Below are 26,776 nucleotides of genomic sequence, written 5' to 3'. Positions count from 1 at the left end.
GAGACCCTGATAGGTCAGATGAAAACTCAGCCAGATAGTTTTTTTTAAACCAGCTTCGGTAAATAGTGGTAAGGAGAAGCGAGGAGAAGTTAGTTAGTTCCGAGACGGCGAGCTGGATGGGTGCTGCGCCGGCCGCCGCCCCCTGACGAACACAACAAGGTAATGAACGCACGCGATACTCAGAATTGCAGAAGTCTCATCTATTACACCCGCTTTTTGCGTAATACTAGTGTCGATCGTCAATTAAAGCTTATGGTATTCACATTTCCCACTGTAATTTAACAAGTTGGATAAGTAATTAAAGATAATTGAGGGTCACTGTAGACCATTTTGGTAGTTTTCTCTTTTGTGAAACTTAATTTAAACCTAGATTATAGATGTGATATGGCATTGGTCATCCTTCGATCCATTGTAGAACTTGGAAACCCGTTCAGGGAATATTCGTTCACATTTTTGTTGAACGCAGTTGGTTTTTACCATCCTGTATTAAAACACTTCCTTTTATCAATAGTGCAGTTTATAAAGAATGTTTTGTGAGTAGAATAAAATTTCCAATGGTAAACTTAACTGCTTTTTCGACGTTATTTTACCAGCTAACTAAAAATAGGAAAGCCTTGAACCCCTTCCGCTAAATTTAGTTAGTATTAAGATTCTTTTACAGGAAGTGCAGTGCAGCTGACGCTGAAATCATTAAGTATTTGCTTACATCAACGCTAGTCTCACTGAACTCTTCTGAATTCCACATGTCATGTGTGGTCTGGCGTCTCCTTACCAGCAACAGGTCCAAGGTTCAAACTAGTCAATTCCCTAAAAAACACGCCCAGAGCGTCGTTGGGTGGAAGTGGTAGAGTGACACGATATAGAACAAACAGACACCATGCAGAATGTTAGAATCTCAGTAATATCTGCAAATCAGTACGACGAAAGTTAAGTCCAAAGTAATATGTTGGTCCGAGATAACATTTATTGTGAAAGAGAGTTGTAAACGCGGCGAAAAGGAAATTCAATGCGTCTACAATGCTCGATCATGGAAATGTGAGTGACTTGCTAGCTTGCTTGCTATCAAGTCGTGAGGGAGCACCGTTTGTTACAGTACTACAAACGGAACCCTACGAGATTGTTTCTATTAAAAAAAAGTACTATTGCGTGATATAGGTGCGAGGACTTTCTTCTCAGTTATTCTGACTTGAGAACTTGAACTGAAGTGATACTCTGATAGTGTACGACGAATTAATGAACTCTAATTATTAGAGATATTATTGTTGGACTCAACCTTCATCAAAATGAACAGTTACAACGAAGAATGGACATAGTATCGAAGACTGAAATACCTGATTAGCCTTGAGTAGGAAACATTAATACGACCATACGAAGATAATACAAATACGCAGATTGTAAAAGAGTGTCGTAATTGTCACGATCACCGAACTGAAAAGAATCGCAATTGATCTGATCCATCAGTGAGCGTGTGGTGTGATGATTATAAACTAACTGCTATGATGGAACAATAAAAATTGTTCATCAGTAATGGAACTCTCACGTGTTGGCTCCATCGTTAATTGAACTATGTGATAGTTGATGATCAAAATTAATTAACTGGGAACACTTTAACTGAAAGAGTGAATTGATGAACATTGGGTATTGAAAGGAGTGTTTTGCCGAAATAATATTACGACGCACGAAAGCAAGATAGCATTACAGATTATATCTGATTTGCGTCGTGCCGTAGTGAACAATTCTGTCTAGCAACGTAACAACGACTACTGATTCTGAACCGCAAATGAATTTTTCCTCGCTTAAGTGGTGTGAAACGACGCCGGTGATGATTGATTCGCTCAATCCTGCAATAACTAACTAACCGGGCATAGCAAATCTCCATAAAACCATAACAGACCATTAAAATCAGCAGTTCGCATCGCTGAGAAGTCTGTGCGGACTCGCAAACGGACTTTCATACATTACACGAGGAATTAGAGATTTTCAGGTGCTGTTCCGAGTTATCAGACGGGGACAACCATCACTGCGCGTCGTGTCTCCATTCTACCGACCGACCTGCAACAGTAGCGGCTCAACATCAACAGCGACAACACAAGGGGAGAGGGGACGTCATACCAGGTCGGATGACTCCCGATTTCATTTGGTAAGAACTGACGTTTCGAGTATGGCGCAGACCTCACGAAACCATGGACCCAAGTCGTCAACAAGGCAAGGTGCAAACTGGTGGTGGATCCAGAATGGTGTGGGCTGTCTTTACAGGGAATGTTCTGGGTTTTCTGGTCCAAACGAGCTAAACATTGACTGGAAATAGCTACTTGGAGATCATTTGCAGCCATTCATGGACTTCATGTTCCCAGACAACTGTGAAGCCTGTCACTGGGACACAATTGCTCGTGATATGGTTTCAAGAAGATTCTGGACAGCACCAGCTGATAATTTTGCCACTCACATCAGCCGACATGAATTCTCTGGAATATTTCTGGGATATAATCGAGAGGTACGTTCGTGCAATAAATCCAGCACAGGCAACACATTCACAATGATGGACGCCTATAGAAGAAGCATGGCTCAGTATTTAGAGGAGTTCCAGTGACTTGTTGAGCCAATGCCACGTCGGGCTGCTGCAGTACGCCGGATAGAAGGAGGTCCGACATGATATTAGGTGGTAATCCATGACTTTTATCACCTCATTCGCAGTCGGAAACAATGTATTTGTCTCGAGACAGTGTAAGATACCACGTGCAAGAGCACAGACTTAGCTCATCCAGTATTTGCGACTTCGTACACATTTTACGCAGAACTTCAAACCATTGAGGAAACTCTTTCTCGCTGAACCCCCTCCCCCCCCCCCCAAACCACACAAAATGATGAATGGAGAAAAGTGTATCGTTTACTGTATTTTCGATGTTCGTGCAATCAAACTTCAACATTAGACATGACGTATTAATTTATACTTTTCTACTACCAAATCTATTTGCAACCCATTAGGCAGAAACTATCTACATTTGCCACTGAGTGTGCTTGAACACTAACATCACTGACTGATACATAATTGAGGAGATATGACGTTATAGACACTTAAATGAATGAAAAATTGGCTGCCGCTTAATATGGCACACAATGAAATTTCAACGTCAGGCATGACATTTCAATTTATTACTACTTTACAAGCACCTCTAATCAGAAAACGGTCTTCACACAGTATCTACATGTATCAGTGAAGCAGCCGTGGTGGCCCAGCGGTTCTAGGCGCTTGAGTCCGGAACCACGCGACTGCTACAGTCGCAGGTTCGAATCCCGCCTTGGGCATGGATGTGTGTGATATCCTTAGGTTAGTTAAGTTGAAGTAGTTCTAAGTTCTAAGAGACAGATGACCTCAGATGTTAAGTCACGTAGTGCTCACAACCATTTGCCATTTGTATCAGTGAATGTACCTGGAAAATTATATCACTGCACGATAAATAGTTCATAAGATATGACGTCATAAACATTGAGACGCGTGAATGACTTACTTTTGTTTATAATGTAGCGAGAATTGCTCAGACTACATTCAGCCAGTTTCTCATAATGAGAACACCTAATGACCTAAACAAACTTTAATCCTAATTTCAAATTTTTTTCTGAACTTTTCACGCTTCCATGCGTAACGTCAAATACGTAATACACTAACTCACTTGTAAAGTAATTGGTTTACTGAAATCCTACCAATGGCTTGCAGTGCCACAGATTCCCATAATCCTTGCTGCTGATACGTTGCTTAGGAGCATTTACAGAGAACGGCAATTCCTGGAACTTGTATACGTAAGTAATACTTAGTGTATCAGTCTTGTCTCGCTCCTCTCAGAGTTTCATCTTAACGACCCCACCAGCAGAAAACACACACACACACACACACGCGCGCGAGCGAACGAGTCACACTCCCATTGGGTGAAATTCGAAGCGGAAGCCTTTGTTCTTCCAACACAAAGCCAAAACGGCGGTTGCCCTGGGGAACCTATCTCAAAGCGAGACGGCAAAGAAACTTGCATCGAACCGCTCTAATTTAGAGACCGAACTTAGGCCTCTGCTCGGGGGAAGTATTGCCTTACAGGGGGACAATTTCCCAATTTCCAACCGGAAAGCCGCCAGGTGTGCCAATTTGCGCACGCTTTTGGGCTTAATGCGAACCGCTTCTGATTGACAAAATTAAGCTCGGTCTACGGCGTAGAAATGAAAGGAACTAAATGAGGCAGTCGGTGATTCCAATTAGCGGTGGGTACTTAAGACGACAGACTCATAAAGCAGGCGGCGGCGTGAAAGGAAACTGTTGCGTGGCAGAGGGCCTTATTTGTTTGATTCTTTGGCAGATCGCATATCTTTACTCAGTTTAGCGGTTCGTGACTGAAATTTCACCTGACATCGATTAAAGTAAAGGAGTTATTTTTTCTAGAATTGCTACTCCATAATTTGCCAAGACATCCAGTAATAGTGTTTATAGACTACCAGCCTCAATGTGCATCGGAACGATTTACCATTTCAGTCAAAAGAAACGAATTTCCCTATCGACGAAAACAAGTACTAACTTTACAGCTTTCAAACACAGACATCTTCTATTAGATTATGATCTCTATTTTTTGAGCATTCCGAAAATATTTTATTCCTCTGACGAACAACCATTAAGTCGCTCTCAAAATGAACTGGGAATTGATCTTCATTATCAGCTGCCTTTTCCATCGGACTTCCTGCTGGAATGATACCATGAGGTTCGTACGTCCTGAACCGACGGATGAGAAAGAATGAGGAAAAAGAAACTCTAAAATGGGGAGATTTTTGTCAATTTTCGTTCTTGCAATGTGCTAAAATGTGTACGGAACTTAATTTGAATATTGCGAAATAAATCTATTAGTAACATATTTAAGATTATGGTTTCCTTTCTAAACATTTTATTTATTTATTTATTGGGAAGAGGTGACATCTCCTTCACAAATTGTCGCTAAGAGCTTTTCATGTTGTTTAACTATCGTACAGGATGCAAATTCTTTTTTTTTTTTTTTTGTATACCGTTAGGTACTAGATTATATCCTACATCGAGGATGTCGTCCAACTTTAAAAAAAGTTGTCACCACATTACCAGGATACGTAACACATTTAATTGACTCCTGTTTCTTGCTCTTTATCTAGAAAATACATTTAATTATACAAAATTTGAATGTATCATGCCCTGCTAATGCGACGTTTTTGAAATATACTTAACTGCTCTATAAAAGCACAAACCTTATATTGACTTTCATAGTTTTTGGAAGATCACTGTTACCAGAATTTATTATTGATGACTGAGAAGAGCGATCAGTCTCTTTAAAAAGATATTTATATTATCAGCAACATCTATCATCGGAAAATATCTTCATACGGCTTGCGTCTGTTAACATAATTTGATTTACATGGTAGAAGGCGTCACCTCTGAACGGCAGGTAGTACTAATATATTCCTGTATGTATTTACGTACGCCTCAGTATACAGTACGTTGCAGGATAGCTGAACATACGAATATGTGGCAGAACATAGCTGACATATCGCTTCATAAGGATGAGTAGATGATTAGCACGTCGTCCTATTATGCACCTTCTGTGCAGAACGTAACATGAATATGCAATGTAACTTTTCATTTATTTATTTGTTATTGTACGACCAATGTCTATACGCCACACCCCGCCTCCCTCCCGAGAGGTAAATTAAATTATATACTTAACAATGCACTCCATCTGAAGAAAGTGGTAACTGAATTTTTTTAAGGAAAGGTACCAGTTGCGCTGCCAGGTTGTTGAAGAAGTTGTCCCATAATGTTATATCACTGATCGAATAACAACATTTCTGACAAACAGCACGAGATGTTAACTATTTTCGTACGTTTATACGAAGAAGAAGTACTTCATTACTTCATATTGCTTCCTCTGTAGTATTTCCGAGACTGGAAACAAAGATTCATACAAATGGTCGTTTAAACTTGAGAACCAAAGATATGGCTACTGAGTATCCATGCGTGGAAACAAATATTAAATTTTTATTTAGAAAGTGAAGGGGTTAGGACAGTGCAATTTAAGATACATGTAAATAATGAAACTCAATAAGCAAAACACATCTGCTTCGCATACACATGTTTCATCAACTCTAAGTTGTCGTCTACACCTGGAGTTTGAACACCGCACCGTAGAAACTAAACGGGAATGAACCAGAACATCACTGACAAACTATCACAGGGGGCAGTGTAGACCAAAACAAGAAAAAAATCTAGTAAACGTGGATTCTAAATTGCTTATCGTAAGAGCTATGAGCACTTGTTCTTCTTCCATACTGGGAAAAACATCTCTTCTATTACAAGTTCTTTGCTTTACATATTTTAGGAGGAGATAATATGGACCAAACCAAGAAAAATACGATTCAGCAACCATTCGCTCTAAGATTCATTGCTTAAGAGCTACGATCACTTGTTCATTAGAAGAAATGTGCTTCATAATGGTGAAGATGAAAACATTCTCACAGATCTTAAGTTCAGCATTTTAGAGTCTATATTTGCTGGACACTTTTTGCTTGTTTTGGTCCTTACTAAATTGGAAAATATAAGAGTTTTATGAGTGGAAGAGATGTGTTTCACAGTAGCGAAGATGAGCAAATGCTCACGACTCTTAGGGTAGGTATTTCAGAGCCCTTGCGTAGTAGACATTTTTTTCCTTGTTTTGATTCTTACTTCTACCTCTAAAATTTTGTCGGTGGAATTCTGGTTCACCCTGTGCTTAGAGACGAAGATACGTTACTACCGACTCCAGCGTTTTCAGTGAATGATGGTACTAACTTCCACTGTCTTCGTCAAATTTCAAAGAGTTTCAACTGATCTTCGACTATAATGTACGAACCAATATGACAGGTAAAAATACTCGCAGTGTCTCTGAATTCCTTTGACCACTCCTATCAAGTTTCTTAATCACCGTCTGCATTTACAACTATGTGATTTCTCTGCATGTCACCTACAAATGTATAGCAAAGTATCCATTGTCCACTGGAGATCAAGAAAGCGTTCATCAGATTTCCAGAAGTCTTCACTGTCTTTTAGTAATGCAGCTACAGCTCATTTGGGGAGCCAAACAGGACACAGAAGCAGAAAAATACGAAGGGGCAAATATACATGAGTTAGATGTTGAATACTGCAGTTAAATACTGTTCGGGATGACGTATACAAATTTCAAAATGCGGTACAAAAAATATATATGTGGACAGCCACTCGATCTTCTCGCAGCATTTAGTAAAACATGACCGTCGGTAATAGAATATGGGACAAGATATGGTTATAACAATCGACAACTTCTACTGATGCATTCTAGTATTCCAGGGAAAATTTTACATACAGTAACACCTAGTACTGAGTAAGAAATTGGATAACATACCCAAATTAATAAACGTAACACCTTAAAGAAGTTGTTAGCTGCTCAGAGAACGACAAACAGGCGAATGGAGCATAATTCTACGAAACTGTACAATATCCTCGTTCCGGCCCTGGTAGACCATTCAGTTGCTACTAGCCACCGTGACATCCTCGGACAATGGCGTCATTCCAGCGCCATCTGGAGGATGTGGGGCAGTGCAACGCTCTTCCAGCCGTGGTCAGCTTCTCACACCTTGGAGTCGTTACTTCATCAACCAGCTACTCGGTCAGAATTACGAAGCTGAAAGCGCCCCGTTCCAGTGTTAACACCACGGAAAATCTCCTGTCGTTGCCGTGAACTGAATCCAGGACCTCCGCGTGACTGTCATACACCGTGACCATTCAGCTAAGGACACGGACATACTAAATACTGACCCACTAAAACTCCTCTGCATTCTACCTGTGGTTGTCCATCCAGCTTCAGTGACAATCGTTTTCATTTGAACTGCCTACTGTGACACTCATTACCACAACATCCATAGCCTCAGAGAACTTCAAACAGATAGCATCATTCCATAGTACTTTGCTATCAAACTTCTTTTTTAATTTTTTTTACTTATTTATTTATTGTTCCGTAGGACCAAATTAAGCAGAAGTCTCCATGGTAATGGAACGAGTCAATACATGAAATTATAAAACGATAGTAGAAACAGATAAAATGAAATATAAGAAAAATATTTAGGCGACAAGTCGTAAGGTTAAATAAAGAAAATCAACAATGTAACACTGGGATTTGCTTAATTTTTCTGCACTTCCAGGAGCTCCTCGACAAAATAGAAGGAGTGAGGCATGAGGAAACTCTTCAGTTTAGACTTAAAAGTGTTTAGGCTACTGCTAAGATTTTTGAGTTCTTGTGGTAGCTTATTGAAAATGGATGCAGCAGACTACTGTACTCCTTTCAGCACAAGAGTCAAGGAAGATTTGATTTCTGCCTAGTATTAACTGAGTGAAAGCTACTAACTCTTGGGAATAAGCTAATATTGCTAACAACAAACGAAATTAAAGAAAATATATAATATGAGGGCAATGTCAGAATTCCCAGACTATTGAATAGGGGTCGACAAGACGTTCGTAAACTTACACCACATATAGCTCGAACAGCCCGTTTTTGAGCCAAAAATAAACTTTTTGAATCGGAAGAATTACCCCAAAAAATAATACCATAGAACATAAGCATATCAAAATATGCGAAGTAGACTACTTGTCATGTTGAACTGTCACTTATTTCAGATACTGTTCTAGTGGTAAATAAAGAAACATTTAGTTTCTGAACAAGATCCTGAACATGGGCTTTCCACAACAGCTTACTATCTATCCTAACGTCTAGGAACTTGAACTGATCCGTCTCGCTTATAATATGACCATTCTGTCTGATCAAAATAACGGTTCTTGTTGAATTGTGAGTCAGAAACTGTAAAAATGGAGTCTTACTGTGCTTTAGCATTAAATTATTTTCCACAAGACACGAACTTCTTTCATGAACTACATTATTTGATGCTGTTTCAATATTACACACAAGATCCTTCACTACTAAGATAGTGTCATCAGCAAACAGAAATATTTTTGAATCACCTGTAATACTAGAAGGCATATCATTTATATAAATAAGAAACAGCAGTGGCCGCAGCACGGAACCTTGGGGAACGCCCCACTTAACAGTGCCCCCTTGGGACTGAACATCACTACCACTATCAATATTGTGGAGAATTACCTTCTGATTTCTGTTCTTAAAGTAAGAAGCGAACCAACTGTAAGCTACTCCCCTTACTCCATAGTGGTCCAACTTCTGCAGTAATATTCTGTGGTCAACACAGTCAAAAGCCTTCGTTAAATCAAAGAAAACACCTAGAGTTCGCAACCTTTTATTTAATCCATCCATTCCACATTGATTCTGCTGACCAAAACTGTCTACTCTGGCATTCATTCTTACAGTCCAATATCGGATTCTAGGATCTCAGTCTGGCGGTGATGTAGTTAAGCTAGAATCTTCCTGTGCCCCTAGTTTTTTCCATTCTCCTCTTGTGATTTTTGAACAGTGTTTACGATATTACTAGCTGAAATTTGTGGCTGAACTCAATCTTTCTCCTCTGTTACTCCTCCTACCAACTCTTTCTTTTACTTCTTCCCCAAGTACCGCGCTCGAATCCCCATGATTATTATTAGATATTCATGTCACTCTACAAACTGAACTATCCGTTCAATATCCTCGTATTCTGTATTCACTTCCTCTTCCTCTGCTTGTGACTTCGACACGTATAGCTAAACGTTTGTTGTTGGCCGTAGTTTGGTATCGATTCTTACTAGCGCAAGCCTGTCACTGAACAGTTCACGGTAACTCACTTTCAGCCATACCTTCCTATTCTTAACAAATCCTACTCTCGTTATTCCATTTTCCGTTATTGTCGATATTTTTCTCTATTCGTCTGACCGTTTATCCTTATCTTCTTTCTGTTTCACTTCATTGATCCCCGCTGTCTCTAAACTGAGCATTTGCATTTCCATTTTCACATTTTCTAGCTACCCTACCATGTTCGAAATTATGCCATTGTGGAACGCTGTCCTTTCTTTGAATACTCATTTTTTTATGGCCACCTCCTCGTTGAAAATCTCCTTTCGGAGATCTGGAAGGGAACTATTATGGATGGAGAGACCATAGAGAGATCATCACGACACTTTTCCGATGCAGGCTACATGTCCTATCGATACAAATTACTTGTCTTCAGCATTTTGGTTTCCTTTGCCTTCTGCATCCTTGCACCGTTGGTAATTGCTTATTACTCTGTCTTCTAGCTACAGTTTTCCACCCAAGGGCAAGAAGTTGGCCTGAAAGCCTGTCCACTACCTCACCGTCATTGACAAGGCCGTTGGAAGAACCACAGTGACTCCTTATAGCGGAAGCCTTTGGCTGCCATTGCTAATTGACTTTTATTCAGAATTTGAGCACTGACTGAGATCGATCCCAGGCGTTCTGATTACTACCCAAAGGCGCTACCCCTATACCAAAATTACACACTCGACGCATCAAACCACATCATTTTCTTGACAGCACCTTCCTTTACACAACTATCTAGAAATATGAGAAACAAACCGCAACTGATGGCTGTTTCTCTATCACCACCTAATTTGGGACTACTGTGATAATTGACAGCAATCTATACGAAAGAAAGGCGCTTGAAAACGTGTTAGTTAATATGAGCTGTAGTTCTCTGAAATATTCACTCTGATCTTCGATGTATCACATATTAGACTATATAAAATTACTACCGTGTCCCTGTTCTGGAGAACGATTTGCAAGAATGCAGAAGTCGATCTAAAGACTTTTAAAAATGCGGGTGACCTTAGTCCAATTTTCTTAACTTGACAAAATGAAGCTAATGCCGAGACCTCCGAAACAGAAAGTCGTTTAAAATACAGAACCAAATACCTTAGTATATACGGAAGTAAATATTTATATTACATATGACTTTCAATGTTTTATAAATAAAGGAAGCGAAACTGGAAATACTTTTTATTTCGTTGCAGGGAATGATACTGAATGCAAAGAAAGTAATCGGTTTAGAGATTAAGGAACTACAACAGACATAGACAATGAAGAAATGTTAAAGACGCCTTCATATTTAAAGTATTATTGATTTGTGGAATTACGTTTCTTTTGAACTGTGGTTCTGGACGATGCAACAGAAAATGAAGTCGATATTTATTCTGAGGGAAACAAGTAATACAACAGCTGAATACAGGCAGTTTACTGGTTTCTAGAAAAACGAGTTTAACAACTAAATGTGTGAGAAGCATTAAGTGAACTATTTTATCAATTTAAAACTTAAAACAACTGTTTACAGAAACTGGTTTGCGTTTCCTTTCACATACAAATTCTGAAGCTGAAACGCAATAAAGTAATTTTTGTGCATAAACTTTTAAACTTCGAGCCAGATGGAAACTCTTTCTAACACTGGTTCCAATCTAGTTCTTTCCTTTTACTGACGACCCTCTACCGATTTTTTTATCCTGAACTCCCTTTGAACAACGATCCAAATAAATACATTGAGCTTTTCAGTATTAAAAATTTGACTCTAAATCAAAATCTAATCTGCTAAGAAATTGCATGGACTATTACAATCTGTTAGTGAATTCCGTGGAAGTGATTATTCCACTACAGAGTGGAAAAAGAATCTGATATTTGGCCACCCTTAATAGCTGCAATCGTATTTTCATGCATACGTATCTTCCCGTAGTTGTTGAAAACATTCCAAATAGTCATTTAAATTGTAATATGACCACTTGAACATTGCCCGCGGCTCGAAATTATTTACAGCATTTTTTCTGTTTCAGGATTCTTTCAACAACTCACAGTAGCAATCATCGGTAATACATTATTACTAATTTCTCTCGCGTACATACGGTACTAAGAAAGATACTTCTCGTAATTATGTGCGTTGAAGGGTTATATTATTGTTTTACACTTTTGGAGCCTATTACCTCGTGGAAAGACATTCATATTTATAGACTTCGGAAACAAAACCACAGGAATATGTACGGCTGTATTGTTACATATTGGTGAGGTCTTAGTGTCGAACCACACGAACTAAATAGCGTTTTCATTGACAGATGCTTATTATAGTTCCCTGGAAATTATAAAAAGGACGGCGTCTGTTTCAAATTAATATTTCTCGAACACAGGTTAATTGTTCTATTATTGTTCACCTATGTGAAATTCTTGAATGTCTTTTTGTTCAGATTAACCGTGTGTGTACTAATAAAAAAGCATTGATGTGCCCTGAGTTGGTAAATTGAGAACATATCAACTTCATAACGATGGTCTATTATTATTTAGAACGCACTGATGTTTACTCGTCTGCTGCACTCAGCTGATTTTAAAACGGATTCGATCAGAACAAATTACCATTACTAATTTGAGAAGAAATGGAAAGCTTTTCAGCGAAAGTTTGAGAACTTCTTAAAAGCCATTAACGTTGGCTGCTTGTAGAGCAGCTTATGGTAATAAATGAGAAGAAATTTGTAGAACTTGAGCTCGAATAAATGAAGATTTCATCAAGAGGGGAAGAAAGGAAAAGGAATAAGGCATTACAGCTTTCGCAGCTCTAATTCCATGAGAATACAAGAGGACATTCCGCGATTCCTGAAGCGTTGTAGGGGCTTTTTGTTAAGTCTTACGTTCAACTGTCAGAACAGGGTATATATTATTTCAGCATTCTAACGGGAAAAGACTTGGACGCTGATTAATCTCTGCACAATTCGTACGTAAAGGAATTTATGTGACAGGGTTCCATATAATTCAGGCCATATTAAAAGAATTATATACAAAAGTAGTAAACAGAATTGGGTTGAAAGTTTCGTTGTTCTGTCCGTGAAATATTCTTCGGATCGTTACGGAATCTGAAAGCAGTGGATGATACTGTTACAAAGAGTAAAACAGCCGAAACGGAGATTAGTGAAAAATCGTAAAGCCTCCACATAAACGTGAATATTTTTATGTGATACGTTTATAAGTCATCTGCACAATAATGAGAAATATTTGTAAGCTTTCACTGCTGTAGTCACTTTTCATAAAAGTATTCTAAACTGCAGACCGCGTCTTACTGCAAAATGGTGACACAATGTTACGGCCAGTATTGCAGATGGTCCTCATCGTTTATGCACTACACGCATATTACAGCAACTCAGAACAATATAATGGAATGTATACGATCACATTAGTCCGGTTTGCTCAGTTAGCGGATTGTTCGAGAAAACCGCAAACGCAGGACATCGTTAACATATTTCAAGAGATGCACTTTTCGTTAAGAGTTAGTCGACAATGTTGAGAATTTTCTGATGACCGCGAATTATATTTAACGGTAATAGCTGGCGATTGACGCAAACATTTAGAAGGAGGGGTACATCATTAATGGACCATGATGAAACAGTAACGAAAAAATCACCGTCAACTACTATCCTGCTGTCCCGCAGAAGAGGCGCCACACACGTCCCCCTTGCTGTGCCAAATATCAGCTAACGCGTGTAACAAGTGCCGTTAGGGTGTTTGTTATTATTACTGTCTCACCAAATGCTCAAACTTTTCACCTTGGGTACTGTCTGACCCTACAAACCGATACCGGACAGATAATAGTGTACGTCAGATTTCATCTCCTCGGGGGTCGGGAGTATTTCCTGGTAGACCCTTGTTTTGAATGTCTCCACAGAGAAATATCCAGTGTCACTACGTTTAGTGATCGTGCAGGATATTTCTTCTTCCACGAACGCACGTTCGAAGGATCTTCAAATACTATTTAAGAAGGTCTGTAATTTTCTGTGAAGATTAAGCGGTATATCTGTGATGTACCACAATGATTATTTTATGTCCACTGGGATAGCTTCCAACAACTGCGCCAGCATGTCTGTAGGTATGTGTCGCTATTTACAGTCCGTTGATTAAATCAGGGTCTAACGATGCGATTATTCAAAGGCCTGCAAACTATGACACTACAAGGTCGTTTCTGTCATCATTTTCAACACTACCGTCAGCGTAATTTCATCATCTATTTGTTGGAAACCGGTTTCGACGATTCGCTTCATCGAGCTATATGTTTACTGAGCCTGATGATGACGGAGTGTGTCGTCGAAACCGGTTGCCGATGAATTGACGATGTAATTACAGAAGACGGTAGTGATGAAAAAAAAAAAGTTACAATCGCTGGTGACGAGATCAGAACTGTACGGTGGTTAATCAGTGCTGTTCCCAAGCGATTCGTTTGGCATTCTTGTGCCACGTTTTTTTCTTGAACAGTAGGTGCTCAGTGACAATTTCATGCTACAAGGCTCGGGGCCTGAGCAGAGTGTGGCTGCGTAGATCCACAGTGCACTGCCGCACAAGCTTCACAAGGCTAGTGAAAGAATTAGAGCCGCCATTTTCAGCCAGTGCTGGAGCGCTGCTAACTGTAGTGGATATTTGTCCGACCGATACATTTCCGGCTAAATACATTCACTTAAAAAAGAAGTGGGGAGATGTAATTTACGAGTGAGCTTGCACTTCAGGAGAGCGTCACCGTTCCGCAGATGCAGCATGCCCCGAGATGTAAACTAAGCGAACTCCCGATGCTGTTAGGAAGCCTCTGTGGAGGGGTAGTGTGGTTAGAGCCCGCCACGTCGCTAGGTAGTTCGCTGTGACAGTCGCCGCATTAGCAGGTAGGTGAGCGTGAGTGCTCACCTGGTGAGGAGGGCTGCGAGGGCCCAGGCGAGCAGACAGATGAGCAGCGCGCGCGCCTTGGTGCAGACGTAGCCGGCCCGCAGCGGCTCGCAGATGGCGTAGTAGCGCTCGAAGCTGATGGCCAGGATGGTCAGCACCGACGCATGCGCCACCGTCAGCTCCACGAACGGCACCGCCTTGCCTGCAACACAGCACGCCTCCTCAGTACCGAAACCTGGCGGGTATAGTCGAGATAGCTAAGGTGATCCCTGACTGCTCGCAGCGCTGTTGCCAGCTTTCAAAAGCGCTAACGCACGCAGGCGCAAACAGTAGCCGTTTACACAGCTGTGACAACACTGAAGCGTTGCCATAGAAACGTTTACAAAATCGCATGCGCCACCGTCAGGTCCACGAACGGCAGGAACCGTTTTGCCTGCAGTACAACATATCTCAGTACCGACCCCAAGCGGATGTAGTCGAGATGGCGTTAACATGATCCAAGACAACTCGTAACCGTTTACAGAGCTGTGACAACACTGAAGAGTGCCATATAGGCGTTTTCAAAATCGCGTTACATTACTGGCTGAGGTAGGACCGCGAAGCTGCCACGGGCAGGCAAGTTCAACTGTAAGGGACCAACTTACGCCGTCTCAACTACATATACACTACTGGACATTAAAATTCCTACACCACAAAGATGATTTGCAACAGACGCGAAATTTAACCGACAGGAACAAGACGCTGTGATATGCAAATTATTAGCTCTTCAGAGCATTCACACAACGTTGGCGCCGGTGGCGACACCTACAACGTGCTGATATGAGGAAAGTTTCCAACCGATTTCTCATACACAAACAGCAGTTGACCGGCATTGCCTGGTGAAACGTTGTTAGGATGCCTCGTGTAAGGAGGAGTAATGCGCACCATCACGTTTCCGTCTCTGATAAATGTCGGATTGTAGCCTATCGCGATTGCGGTTTATCGTATCGGGATATTGATGCTCGCGTTGGTCGAGATCCAATGACTGTTAGCAGAATATGGAATCGGTGGGTTCTGGAGGATAATACGGAACGCCGTGCTCGGTCCAGACGGCCTCGTATCATTAGCAGTCGAGATGACAGGCATCTTATCCGCATGGCTGTAACGAACCGTACAGCCACGTCTCGGTCCCTGAGTCAACAGATTGGGACGTTTGCAAGACAACAACCATCTGCACGAACAGTTCGACAACGTTTGCAGCAGCATGGACTATCAGTTCGGAGACCATGGCTGCGGTTACCCTTGACGCTGCAACACAGACAGGAGCGCCTGCCATGGCGTACTCAACGACGAACCACGAATGGCAAAACGTCATTTTTCGGAGGAATCGAGATTCTGTTTACAGCATCATGATGTTCGCATCCGTGTTTGGTGAACGCACATTGGAAGCGTGTATTCGTCATCGCCATACTGGCGTATCATCCGGCGTGATGTTTTGGGTGCCATTGGTTACGCGTCTCGGTCACCTCTTGTTTGCATTGACGGCACTTTGAACAGTGGACGTTACATTTCAGATGTGTTACGACCCTACATTTGAGCAGGATAATGGACGACCGCATACTGCAGGTCCTGTAACGGCGTTTCTGGATACAGAAATTGTTCGACTGCTGCCCTAGACAGAACATTCTCCAGATCTCTCACCCAATGAAAACGTCTGGTCAATGGTGGCCGAGCAACTGGCTCGTCACAGTACGCCAGTCACATCTCTTGATAAACTGTGGTATCGTGTGGAAGCTGCATGGGCAGCTGTATCTGTATACGCCATCCAAGCTCTGTTTGGCTCAATGCCCAGGCGTATCAAGTCCGTTATCGCGGCCAGAGGTGGTTGTTCTGGGTACTGATTTCTCAGGATATGTGCACCCAAATTATGTGAAGATGTAATCACATGTCAGTCCCAGTATAATATATTTGTCCAATGAATGCCCGTTTATCATCTGCATTTGTTATTGGTGTAGCAATTTTGATGGCCAGTAGTGTAGCAATGCACGTATCATGAGGGAGCAGCAGATCATAGACGCAGTATTACCACACAGCGCCTGGTGGGCAGTTTTGTCATTACCGACATATTGACCACTATCTGCTTCGTCAGTGGCTAAAACACAGCACACTGTAATCCGGTGTGACTTTGTGCGGCGCAGGGGAATATCCTGTTATTCCTATTATTTGCTGTAATAACCGTAAAAATCGAGAAAGATTGAAAAATTTTCACTCTCCCAGTATCAAGATATTTAGAATCAAAATATTAAATATGGAAAAGAAAGAAAACTTGGTCCGTCCACCGTTCGCCACTTTTCTCGACAACACATAAGTGGTTCAATACTACAAAAAATTCCACTATTCTCTTACTGATTCTACGAAATGATTTTTGATCAGGGTTACAAAAAACTAGAATGTGGTTGAATACTATAAAAAATTCCAGTATTCTCTTACTGATTCTACAAAATGATTCTTGATCAGGGTTACGAAAAACTAGAATCAGTAGGAGAATACTGGAATTTTCTGTAGTATTCAACCACTTATCACTTGTCGAGAAAAGCGGCGAACGGTTGACGGATCATACCACCATTTGGCCATTACGAACGAACAGCCAGTGTGCAATGGTGCATTGGTGCATTGCACTTCACTGAAACCGCACTTCTTAAAATAGTTCCAGATTAGGGTTGGTGCTATTCTGTAATACAACTGATGTCCGAAGACGACTGCAAGAATGTAGCATTAGACCAGTTGGGGGCCAGTCTTGAACACTGCATGTACCTGGGTGTCATCTAATAAACCACGCCACACGTAACAGGTACGTTATTGTCTCAGCAGCGCTGTGCCAATTTTTATGCTACGTGTTTGTTGATTGGTTTCTGTCGGCGTTGTTATTAAGTTATCACTGATCGCTTTTCTCATGTCCTATTATAACGCTATATTTCAAAGTCATAGAACTTTTACGAATAAAAATTAATCTTTTTTTTTAAAGTTTATTGAGAAACCAATTTTTAGCACTGCTACTATGGCTAACCGTTATTTAATTTTTTTACTCGGTTATTAATAAAAAATTAAAAAGACCTGTTATAACCAAGGCCAATCAAATACTGAGAACCACCATTTACTCAAAAGTGAAATACCGGTGACAGTTTTAACCAGTATGTTTTCCCCATCCCCATTTTGTGGTGCGAGCCTGTTTACCGGAAACTTTCTTTTGTGTCTCACGAAAGGAAGAATATCAGCAAACTCTGGGTAGTTTTTACTACATTATTCATTAGTCTGATGCCACAGTATGAATGTCCTCTCACTGATAACTTTGATACATTGGCAACAGTTGTTAAAAATTGAAAAAATGCAAGGGTGTCATTGTGCCATGCTTTCGATAAGGCTTTGGATGACTTTTCAGTAATACGCTGTACCGATATTCATAATACTAATTTGCTGTGGACGATACTGTTATGGTGCCGCGGAAATGTAAAAAAAAGTCAAAGATCGTCGTTCCTATCCGAGCGACACTGACATTTCCTTGAGAAGAAAATTTCAATTCATGCAGCAACTAAGAAATATATTGTTTTCTGAAATACCCCCATGAACAAATTGCTTGGGAAACATCATGCATCATTGGGTGGGTAAACTGTATTTAGTAAAGAAGAGGAAGATACCTGTGTATTTGCTGCTCATGCTGTCACAATGTGTGATTCTGAGTCCCATTTTCATTGCTGGACCTCCGGTCCACTGTAAAAGCGTATCTCTACCGATGTGAACGAAGAGTGTTCACCTTCTTTTGTATTCCTGATTTTAATAAATATGTGGGACCAGTAAGTTTGTAAAGAACAATAAAATTTGTAATAATACGTTACATATTCAATAAAATATATTTATTTAGGTGTTTTAATACGAGTATTATTGTCACAAAATTACTTCGTAGGCGACTTACTGTTCACCACTGAAGAACTCAAAAACAATACAGTGGTACAAAGTTGCAAAATGACCTCCTAGGCCCCTCAGTGCGGTGACTTTATGCCAAGTTTCCAACAATATCTTCATAGAAAGGGGTGCTCTAGGGAATAAGTACTAAGTTAACCGCAAGAGGAATGTGTTCATCATATACAGGATGAATCACACAAAACTTGCACGACAAATATTTTGGAAACGGAAAGTGCTATCGTCGTGCAGTTTTCATAAAATAGATTGGTAGTCAGGGGCATGTATCACTAGCCAATAAACAGATTGTAATAATACTTCGAAAGTCTGTTTTTGTGCAAACATACATTTTTTAAATGGAACAATTCCTACTGACATTAACAAACTAAAAGTAGCGTAAATTAGAATGTCAGTAATCTTGAGTTTCCGTGCAAAAGTCAATCGCCGACACAGCACGACTTAGATAATGATATCCAGGTTACTTTAAGGTACCTACATTTTGTGTTCCAAGCTCTAATTCCCTTTTTGTTAATTCGCTCACATGGACCCTACGACCCTTTCTGAAATGAACGCCACAAGACACAAGAAGCAACATTAATATTTATGTTGTGTATATTTTTAATCGTAAATTTATGATTTTAGAGTTACGATACTGTTACATATTTAACTGTAGCCTTCATTTCAAACAATAAGAGTGAAGACTGTTTACACTTTGTGTACTTTTACTGACCTGTTCAACTGGGAATTTACTATGCAACAGGCCTGATGAAAGGTACTGAAGCACACAGAAAAGGAGGAGGAAAAAAATGCAACTTCACTGTTTGAGATGGTATGTAATACAACTGTAGGAATTAAAAAATGAAGTCAAATTTACAAAGAACTTGGTAGTAACACTGAAACGTCCCCTTAGAAAAATTATACACGACTGTGCTTAAACTGACACACAATATCTTTAGCGCAACGCAATCTGACTTCCAAAAATCCCTACGAAAGAATGGCCCTGACTAACATTAACCTATACGTTTCACAAATCACTTACCTCACAAAAATCTTCGTTACTCAAGCTACTGCAATACAGCGAGCACCACTACTGCCAGCTAAATAAAAGATTCAAACTACTGAAGGCACTAACTACTGATAGGCATAGTTAGCAAATGAAAGATTTTAATACAGAACAAACAATGTATTTACCTTAATAGTCATAATATATATATCAGTTCGTGACACCAATTCTTACAAATTTCAAAACTCCGCCATCTCTCTCCCCACGTCCACCACTGCTGGCGGCTCACCTCCAACTGCGCAACGCTACGCGCTGTTAGCATCCAGCTGCCGCTGCCCAACACTACAATGGCAGACAACAATGCAAACTAGCCACAGACTGCGCACAGCACAGCCAGTAATTTTTCATACAGAGCGCTATGTTGCGTTACCAATAAGAAAACCTAAACAGCCTACTTACAACACCCACTTAAGAGTATGACGTTACAAATCCCCAGGCTTCGATGCATGCACAGATTCGGTTTTTAACGGTGTTCTAAAATTGTTACATCCCCTCATGAGCCAAGCTGGCTCAAAATTGTTGTCACTGGTCCTTGATACGATCTGAATGGAAACCGTGAAACATAAATTCACGAATACAGACGGTACTCACAACTGCCGAGTCTTGGATGGAACGATGGCGTATTAAAGTAAATGTCTACAAGTACGAAGAAGTTCTGTTCACACGCAGACCGAAGCTACAGCGAAAATATCAACACTGTCGACAGGCAACACTGCACGAATGCGCAATACTTTTCCGAGAGAAAGTCAGATATCTCGGTGCCTTGCGTGACCGGAAACTTACATGGTGATGGGGAGGGGGAGGGGGGGGGGGGGAAGGGACGGGGACCGCATTGAATATGTTGCCAACAGAGCGCGCGCGAGGCTCAAACAGCTCTACCCATTGCTCCTGAATATGTGGGTGTCGAGTTCCATATACATGACACTGATTAGACCTCTGATGACGTGTGCAGATCCCGTCTGGGGATGCGCAGCTCCTACACGCCTGCGCCACCAGCAGATCATACAGAACAAAGTGCTATGCATCATTAGCAACGCTCCACACTACACACGCACCGTGGATTTTCACAGTGAATACCGCTCTTTACTCTGGGAATGTATGACCACAACCTTAGATTAAAGCATAAGCGACCAAAGACTCTAATAGCTAGGGCATAACCACCTATGGCAAGCTAACATACACTCAGAAGCGAAGACATCGGCAAGCCCCTCCATACCAGCAACATTGACTGGATATGCCAGCTGCTATTAAAGCTGACCGCCAATACTACCCTACACTGTGAATCATATATATGATTTATCGCACACAAAAAGATGATGAACCAAACTGTTACAGGTTTGCTGACGCTGAACGAGAAACCAATACCGGCACCCAGCAACAGCCGTCATGTAACACCACCACACAACGTCAAAGGTATCGACCTGCATATACCTACTACTATCAGTACTAACAAAGTCTGCCCTTGCATGACCTGTCGCAGGCAGCAAGAAAATCGCTACTGCTCTTGCAGCTCCAGCAAACTACTGCAGAGATTTTTTCCCTCTTGGTTCTTGCTTAGGTACTTTTTTCCCTCGCCTTTCAAACCGCTACCCATCGTTCAACTTTAGACCCAATCTATGTCCAGATGAGAGCATATTAATGGTTAACCTTAACGAGACGTACGCAAACATCGCAGTACCCAAATCCTGCGAGACCTCACTTTCATGGAAACTAACACTTCTGCAGAGATGGAAGTAGACCTTTTGTGTTGGCCATCATGGCGGTGTGGATGTGGAGGGTCTCCAACGCTTTCTTTTTATATTCTGCGAACTATCAGTGTGATGGAGTTGATGTCCAAGCTGGTCTCACCCATGTTCTGGCAGGGACAGATATGGGTATCTTCCTTTTATAGGACTACCTCAAGATTATGCAGCCAGGTAGTAGAAACGCTTGTAATGTGTGAATGAGCCTTGTGCTGTTGCAAAGTGGCAGCGCGATACTGTCACATGAGAGGTAACACCGAGGATACAGGATGCCCGTGACGTACAGTTGTGGTGTTAGAGTTCCCTCAATCACTAACAACTGTGATGGCTCCCCACACCATGAATCACTGTGCCTCTCCAAAACATTGGAAGAATGGGAGCTATTCCCAGGTTACCGTCGTTCAAATCAACAACAGTCACCCTGAATACTTGAGATCCACGATCCATCGCTGGACACAGTGCGAAGACATTCATTAGCTGCCCATGATTTCTGATTAATGCATCACGACAAACGCAGACGTGCGGGTTTTGGCGTTAACTGCAGCCGGCGCATCGGAGGATAATTCCAAAATTCAGCTGTTGCTAGTCTCCGATCAACGGTGTGGGATGACACAGAATGTGACTGGGAGTCCATCACTTGTTCTAGGGTAGCAGATGCAGATGTGAACGGGTTACTGAGTGCTTGGTGCACAAAACTGCGATGCTGCCTCGGGGTGGTCAGGAATGGTCGACCGGAATATGGACGCCGAGTCTGCCGGCCTTCATGTTCCTACACAGTCCAGCATCAGGCCACTGTCCTTCCCCAATTCCTTAAAGATCTACAGATTGCACTTTCGATCAGCCTACCAAATGAAGACCTACAATGTGGCCTCCTTGTAAGCTCTGTCAGGTGCTGATAACGCTGTCTCAGACGACTATGCGCCGTGTCTCTGTCCTTTGCAATGAAGAGTCAACATCTGATGTTGTACACCCTCTCTAGCAGACGTGGTAACAATGCAAAAGAGGAAGATGCGTTAAAGATATGCTTGCATTTGTTCGGCCAAGTTGGTGTTTCCATTTTGAGTAGAGCACCCTGGAACACACAGTTCATCAATTGCGCCGGCAGGTCTGAGAGATCGTAACACTAATGGACATTTGTACCTCTCGCAGAGAAATGGAAGGTTAATTTACGTATCGAGCGATGGTATGTACGCGAAGGAAATACACTAACATCCCACCCTGTCTCCTGGGTGCTTGGCTTTATGTCATGCTGTGTATTTTACTAACCTCCTTTTTAATTTACTGTAAACAGGTTATCGGCAGTTGATGACTTGCTTGAAAGTAAAAATCGGTAGTGGTACTATTTATGTGACCTGAGACTGCAAAATACAGCTATCAGATGTTGTCATGTATCAGGTAAACATGACCCGGCCGCGACAGATGGGTCAAAATATCGCGCGTCTTTCCAGCCTGCGCCGCCTGCCACGCTTACTGCGAGCATAAGGTGTGAAGATGTTACTGTGATGTCATACACGGTTAAGGTGAGAGTATGACGCATAGTGGGCCACCCACATAGACCGCCATTGGGTAAGAACATGTGCAAGGGTAATAGACCATGCCTCACTCCTACAGGGCAGGTGTCTTCACCTGCGCTTCATGCTTTGATAGTAAAAACCGCTTAAATTCTGTGCGTAATCGAAAGTGAAATGGTTCAAATGATTCAAATGCCTCTATATACTGTGGGATTTAACTTCTGCGGTCATCAGTCCCCTGGACTCAGAACTACTTAAACCTAACTAACCTAAGGACATCACACACACCCATTCCCGAGGCAGGATTCGAACCTGCGACCGTAACAGCAGCGTGGTCCCGGAAGGAAGCGCCTAGAAGCACTCGGCTACAGGGGCCGGCTGAAAGTGAAATGATGTCGATGATGTCGACATATTTAATAAAGATCCTAACTGTAACAATTTGTGGAATTATCTCAAGGAAAGGAAACACTACAAAATATAATGAAGTACATTACATCAACACAGCAGACAACAGTGACTACCTTACACAGTACTATTTGGTAGGTAACTGTGACAGTAACAAAAAATTTCTGTGTGTGCAGCGCAGGTGCGCGCCGTACAATTTTTCTCGAAAACATAGCGATAACAAATGTTTCACATTAATACGTAATTTAATGATCAATCTATTCAACACGTTCGTTACGTAGAATAGCATACTAGGTTCAGAGCACATAAAATGATATGTCTGTGCTGTCGCTGGCCGCAGTATACCCGAACAGGCATCTGCGCAACCGCTTTGCACTGCTTTACTTCTTTTTCAACGCTGCCGTAGCTTTTGAATTACTTCGGCACTTGACTTTTAGGGCTTTATGGATTCCTTTCGACTCGAGCTTTTCTCTGACTTGCGCTTTCTATAATTCCGAACAAATTTATGAATTTTACGAGGCGTCATCTTTTATTACTTTTTAATTTTCAATAATTTTAATACTGATCTTCACTTCGAATACGGCATATATTTTCATCGTCTCACTTTGGACCCTCGTATTCCTCCGCAGGCTCTTCAAACTGACAGCCGAATCAATAAACTAACTGAACGCGTTTATATTTTAACACAAAGCTGATTCCTAATCACGCGCGTGGGCCTACACTGGTACAAGAATGTCAGAGGAAAAACAAATACTGCTCGACAAACACGCACAGACACTTTTTATCTGTTGTACGCTCAACTAATCTACGAAGGATGCAACTTTGCCGGACGTTGTGGCTGTGCGGTTCTAGGCGCTTCAGTCTGGAACCGCGTGACCGCTACGGTCGCAGGTTCGAATCCTGCCTCGGGCATGGATGTGTGTGATTTCCTTAGGTTAGTTAGGTTTAAGTAGTTCTAAGTTCTAGGGGACTGATGACCTCAGATGTTAAGTCCCATAGTGCTCAGACCCATTTGAACCATTTGTTGCAACTTTAATAGTAGCAACTATTTATTTACAGCTAGTTCAATATAGATACGAGTTCCAAAGTTTTACTGACCTTCAAAGTAGTCACCAACATTGTGTGTGCCTAAAACTGGTCAGGCACCACAGCTGGCTGTTACTAATTTGTTTGACTGATGGGGCTGCTAAGTGCTGTACCACCTACTGCACTTTCCTGACTTAAGCCCTTGTGAGTTGAACTCGATTTCTAAACTGAAGGAAACACTTTATGGCATTCGCTTCAGTACTGCTACAAATTCGTCGGGCAATAGACCGCGCCGTTCGAACTGTCGACACAACTGGCACTGCTAAGAGTATCCCACGACTTCCACGCCGCTGGCAACGGGTTTTGCACAATGCTGGTGACTACTTTGAAGGTCAATAAAACATTGAAACACTTATCTATTTTGAACGAGCTGTAAATAAATATATGCCACTATTAAAGTTCCAACCCTCGTATATGCTTTATTATTACCGTAGCTGTTAGCGATTCAAATCTGACGGTATTTGGTCACAAGAAATTTTGACGGACAAGCGAGTAGACTTCTTACGTACAAAATAAATAAATAAAACTGGGTACCAGCCGAAGCGTTTCCACCTCTACCGACTCATCCTTCTTCAGGTCTTTGGAGCTCTTCTGCTTCTCCTCTACCACCAGCGTCCTTATTCATAACAGTATCTTTACGGCACAGACTTGGGGCCAACTGCGCCACCTAAACGCGAGGCGGAGCGCCGCTTCCGAACCTGTCAGGGAAAAATGTCGCCTGGGGCAGCGCGGACCACCCACAGCGCCACACACAACGCACCACGCGACACGCCACTGCGCGTCTGCTCTGCTTGCTAGGAACCTGCGGCAGTGTCTGCCACCGGAATAGCTTCAGGCTACTGTCAGTCTGCTGCCACGCTACTACTGGAATATCCCCTTCGGTGTGCTAACTTCAAGTTATCTTCCGTTACCACAACGGTTACTAGAATACGCAGTAACCTGGCATACGCGAGAAAGTTTTATGCTCTCAGACAGCTTGGTATTCTTTATTAGTACTCGCAGAATTGTTTACAATAGGAGCGAATTTTTCCTGATACTTACTATATGATACTTCCTTGGGAGTACTTTCTGTAAGTGCGTGAGAGTCTTGTGAGAGCACACACAGCAGGGCGAGATTATCTGTGAGAGCTAAGACATCACTCTCTGTCGCGGTTCTGTGCATGGAGGAAGAGGTTGCGATGGAAGAGCATCGGGATAGAGTTAACCTTTTAATACTTTTAATGGTACAGAAAAAAACGTAAACGACCTTGTTCGTGTTGCATAGGAGAGCGCAATAGGCAGTGGGATGATGTTGGAGCCTGCAAAAATCTCAGTCTAAAGCTTGTGATGGAAAATCCGCAACAATTTCGAAATATTACGAGAATGACAGCGATGGATGTATAAGAATTACTATTTGTTCAAAACATGGTTCTGAGCACTATGGGATATAACATCTGAGGTCATAAGTCCCCTAGACTTAAAGCTACTTAAACCTGACTAATTTTTAGGACATCACACACATCCGTGCCCGAGGCAGGATTCGAACCTGCGATCGTAGCAGCAGTGCGGGTCCGGACTAAAGCGCCTAGAACCGCTCGGTCACAACGGCCGGCCACTATTTGTAATATGGCCCAAAATTTTCAGTCTGCATGCTGCTAAGCGAAAATCAGTTAGTGTTTAAGACCGACTGCTTTTGACACCAATATTATGAGCATGAGCTACATTTTTTCTCTCAAATATTTTCGTAAAGTAAGAATTACTAAGAAATAACATTACACCCATTTCGTCCTGATACCCATAGACTTTCAAAAGCCAAATAGGGCGGATATCTGACAAATGAGACATTTGAGGACGAACGTATATTTGAACTTTTTTACTTGTGACTTAAGGAACTACTCGTAAATTTCTTTCTGTTCTTCACCTCCCTATGTAAGGGTAATAAATACACACCACGGCATATAAAATTCAGTCCAGAGACTCGTTTGATGAAGCTCTCTATGCCATACAGTGAAGCTGCATGCCCTCGGGAAGAATTACGGTTGTAGTTTCCCCTTGCTTTCAGCCATTCTCAGTACCAGCACAGCAATGCCGTTTTGTTAAAGTTACAACGCCTGGTCAGTCAGTCATCCAGACTGTTGCCCCTGCAACTACTGAAAAGGCTGCTGCCCCTCTTCAGGAACCACACGTTTGTCTGGCCTCTCAACAGACACCCCTCTGTTGTGGTTGCACCTACGGTAGTGCTATCTGTATCACTTAGGCACACAAGCATCCCCTCCTACGGCAAGGTCCATGGTTCATGGCAGTTTTCCGAGTTTCAAAAAGATTGCTTTCAAACGTAACTTCATTTGATTCTCTATGTTAATTAAACTATGTTATAAAACTAATTTACCTGATTCCTTGAACTGCCGATATTCTGGC

At 41.7% G+C, this 26,776-nt stretch overlaps 1 protein-coding gene across 1 annotated transcript in view; it reads right to left on the bottom strand.

The window, feature by feature from the left end:
- LOC126267823 (uncharacterized) overlaps positions 1-26,776 on the bottom strand; it is a 131,651-nt gene that overhangs the window by 96,427 nt on the left and 8,448 nt on the right. The window contains exon 2 of the mRNA XM_049973129.1: positions 14,658-14,838. Within this exon, the coding sequence (XP_049829086.1) occupies positions 14,658-14,838 (181 nt within the window). The remainder of the gene's footprint in view (positions 1-14,657; positions 14,839-26,776) is intronic.

The sequence above is a fragment of the Schistocerca gregaria genome, chromosome 4 (assembly GCF_023897955.1).
Source record: "Schistocerca gregaria isolate iqSchGreg1 chromosome 4, iqSchGreg1.2, whole genome shotgun sequence".
In the NCBI taxonomy this organism is placed as follows: Eukaryota; Metazoa; Arthropoda; class Insecta; order Orthoptera; family Acrididae; genus Schistocerca; species Schistocerca gregaria.
The sequence above is the reverse complement of the archived record's forward strand: the minus strand, read 5'-3'. Positions and strand labels throughout refer to the sequence as shown.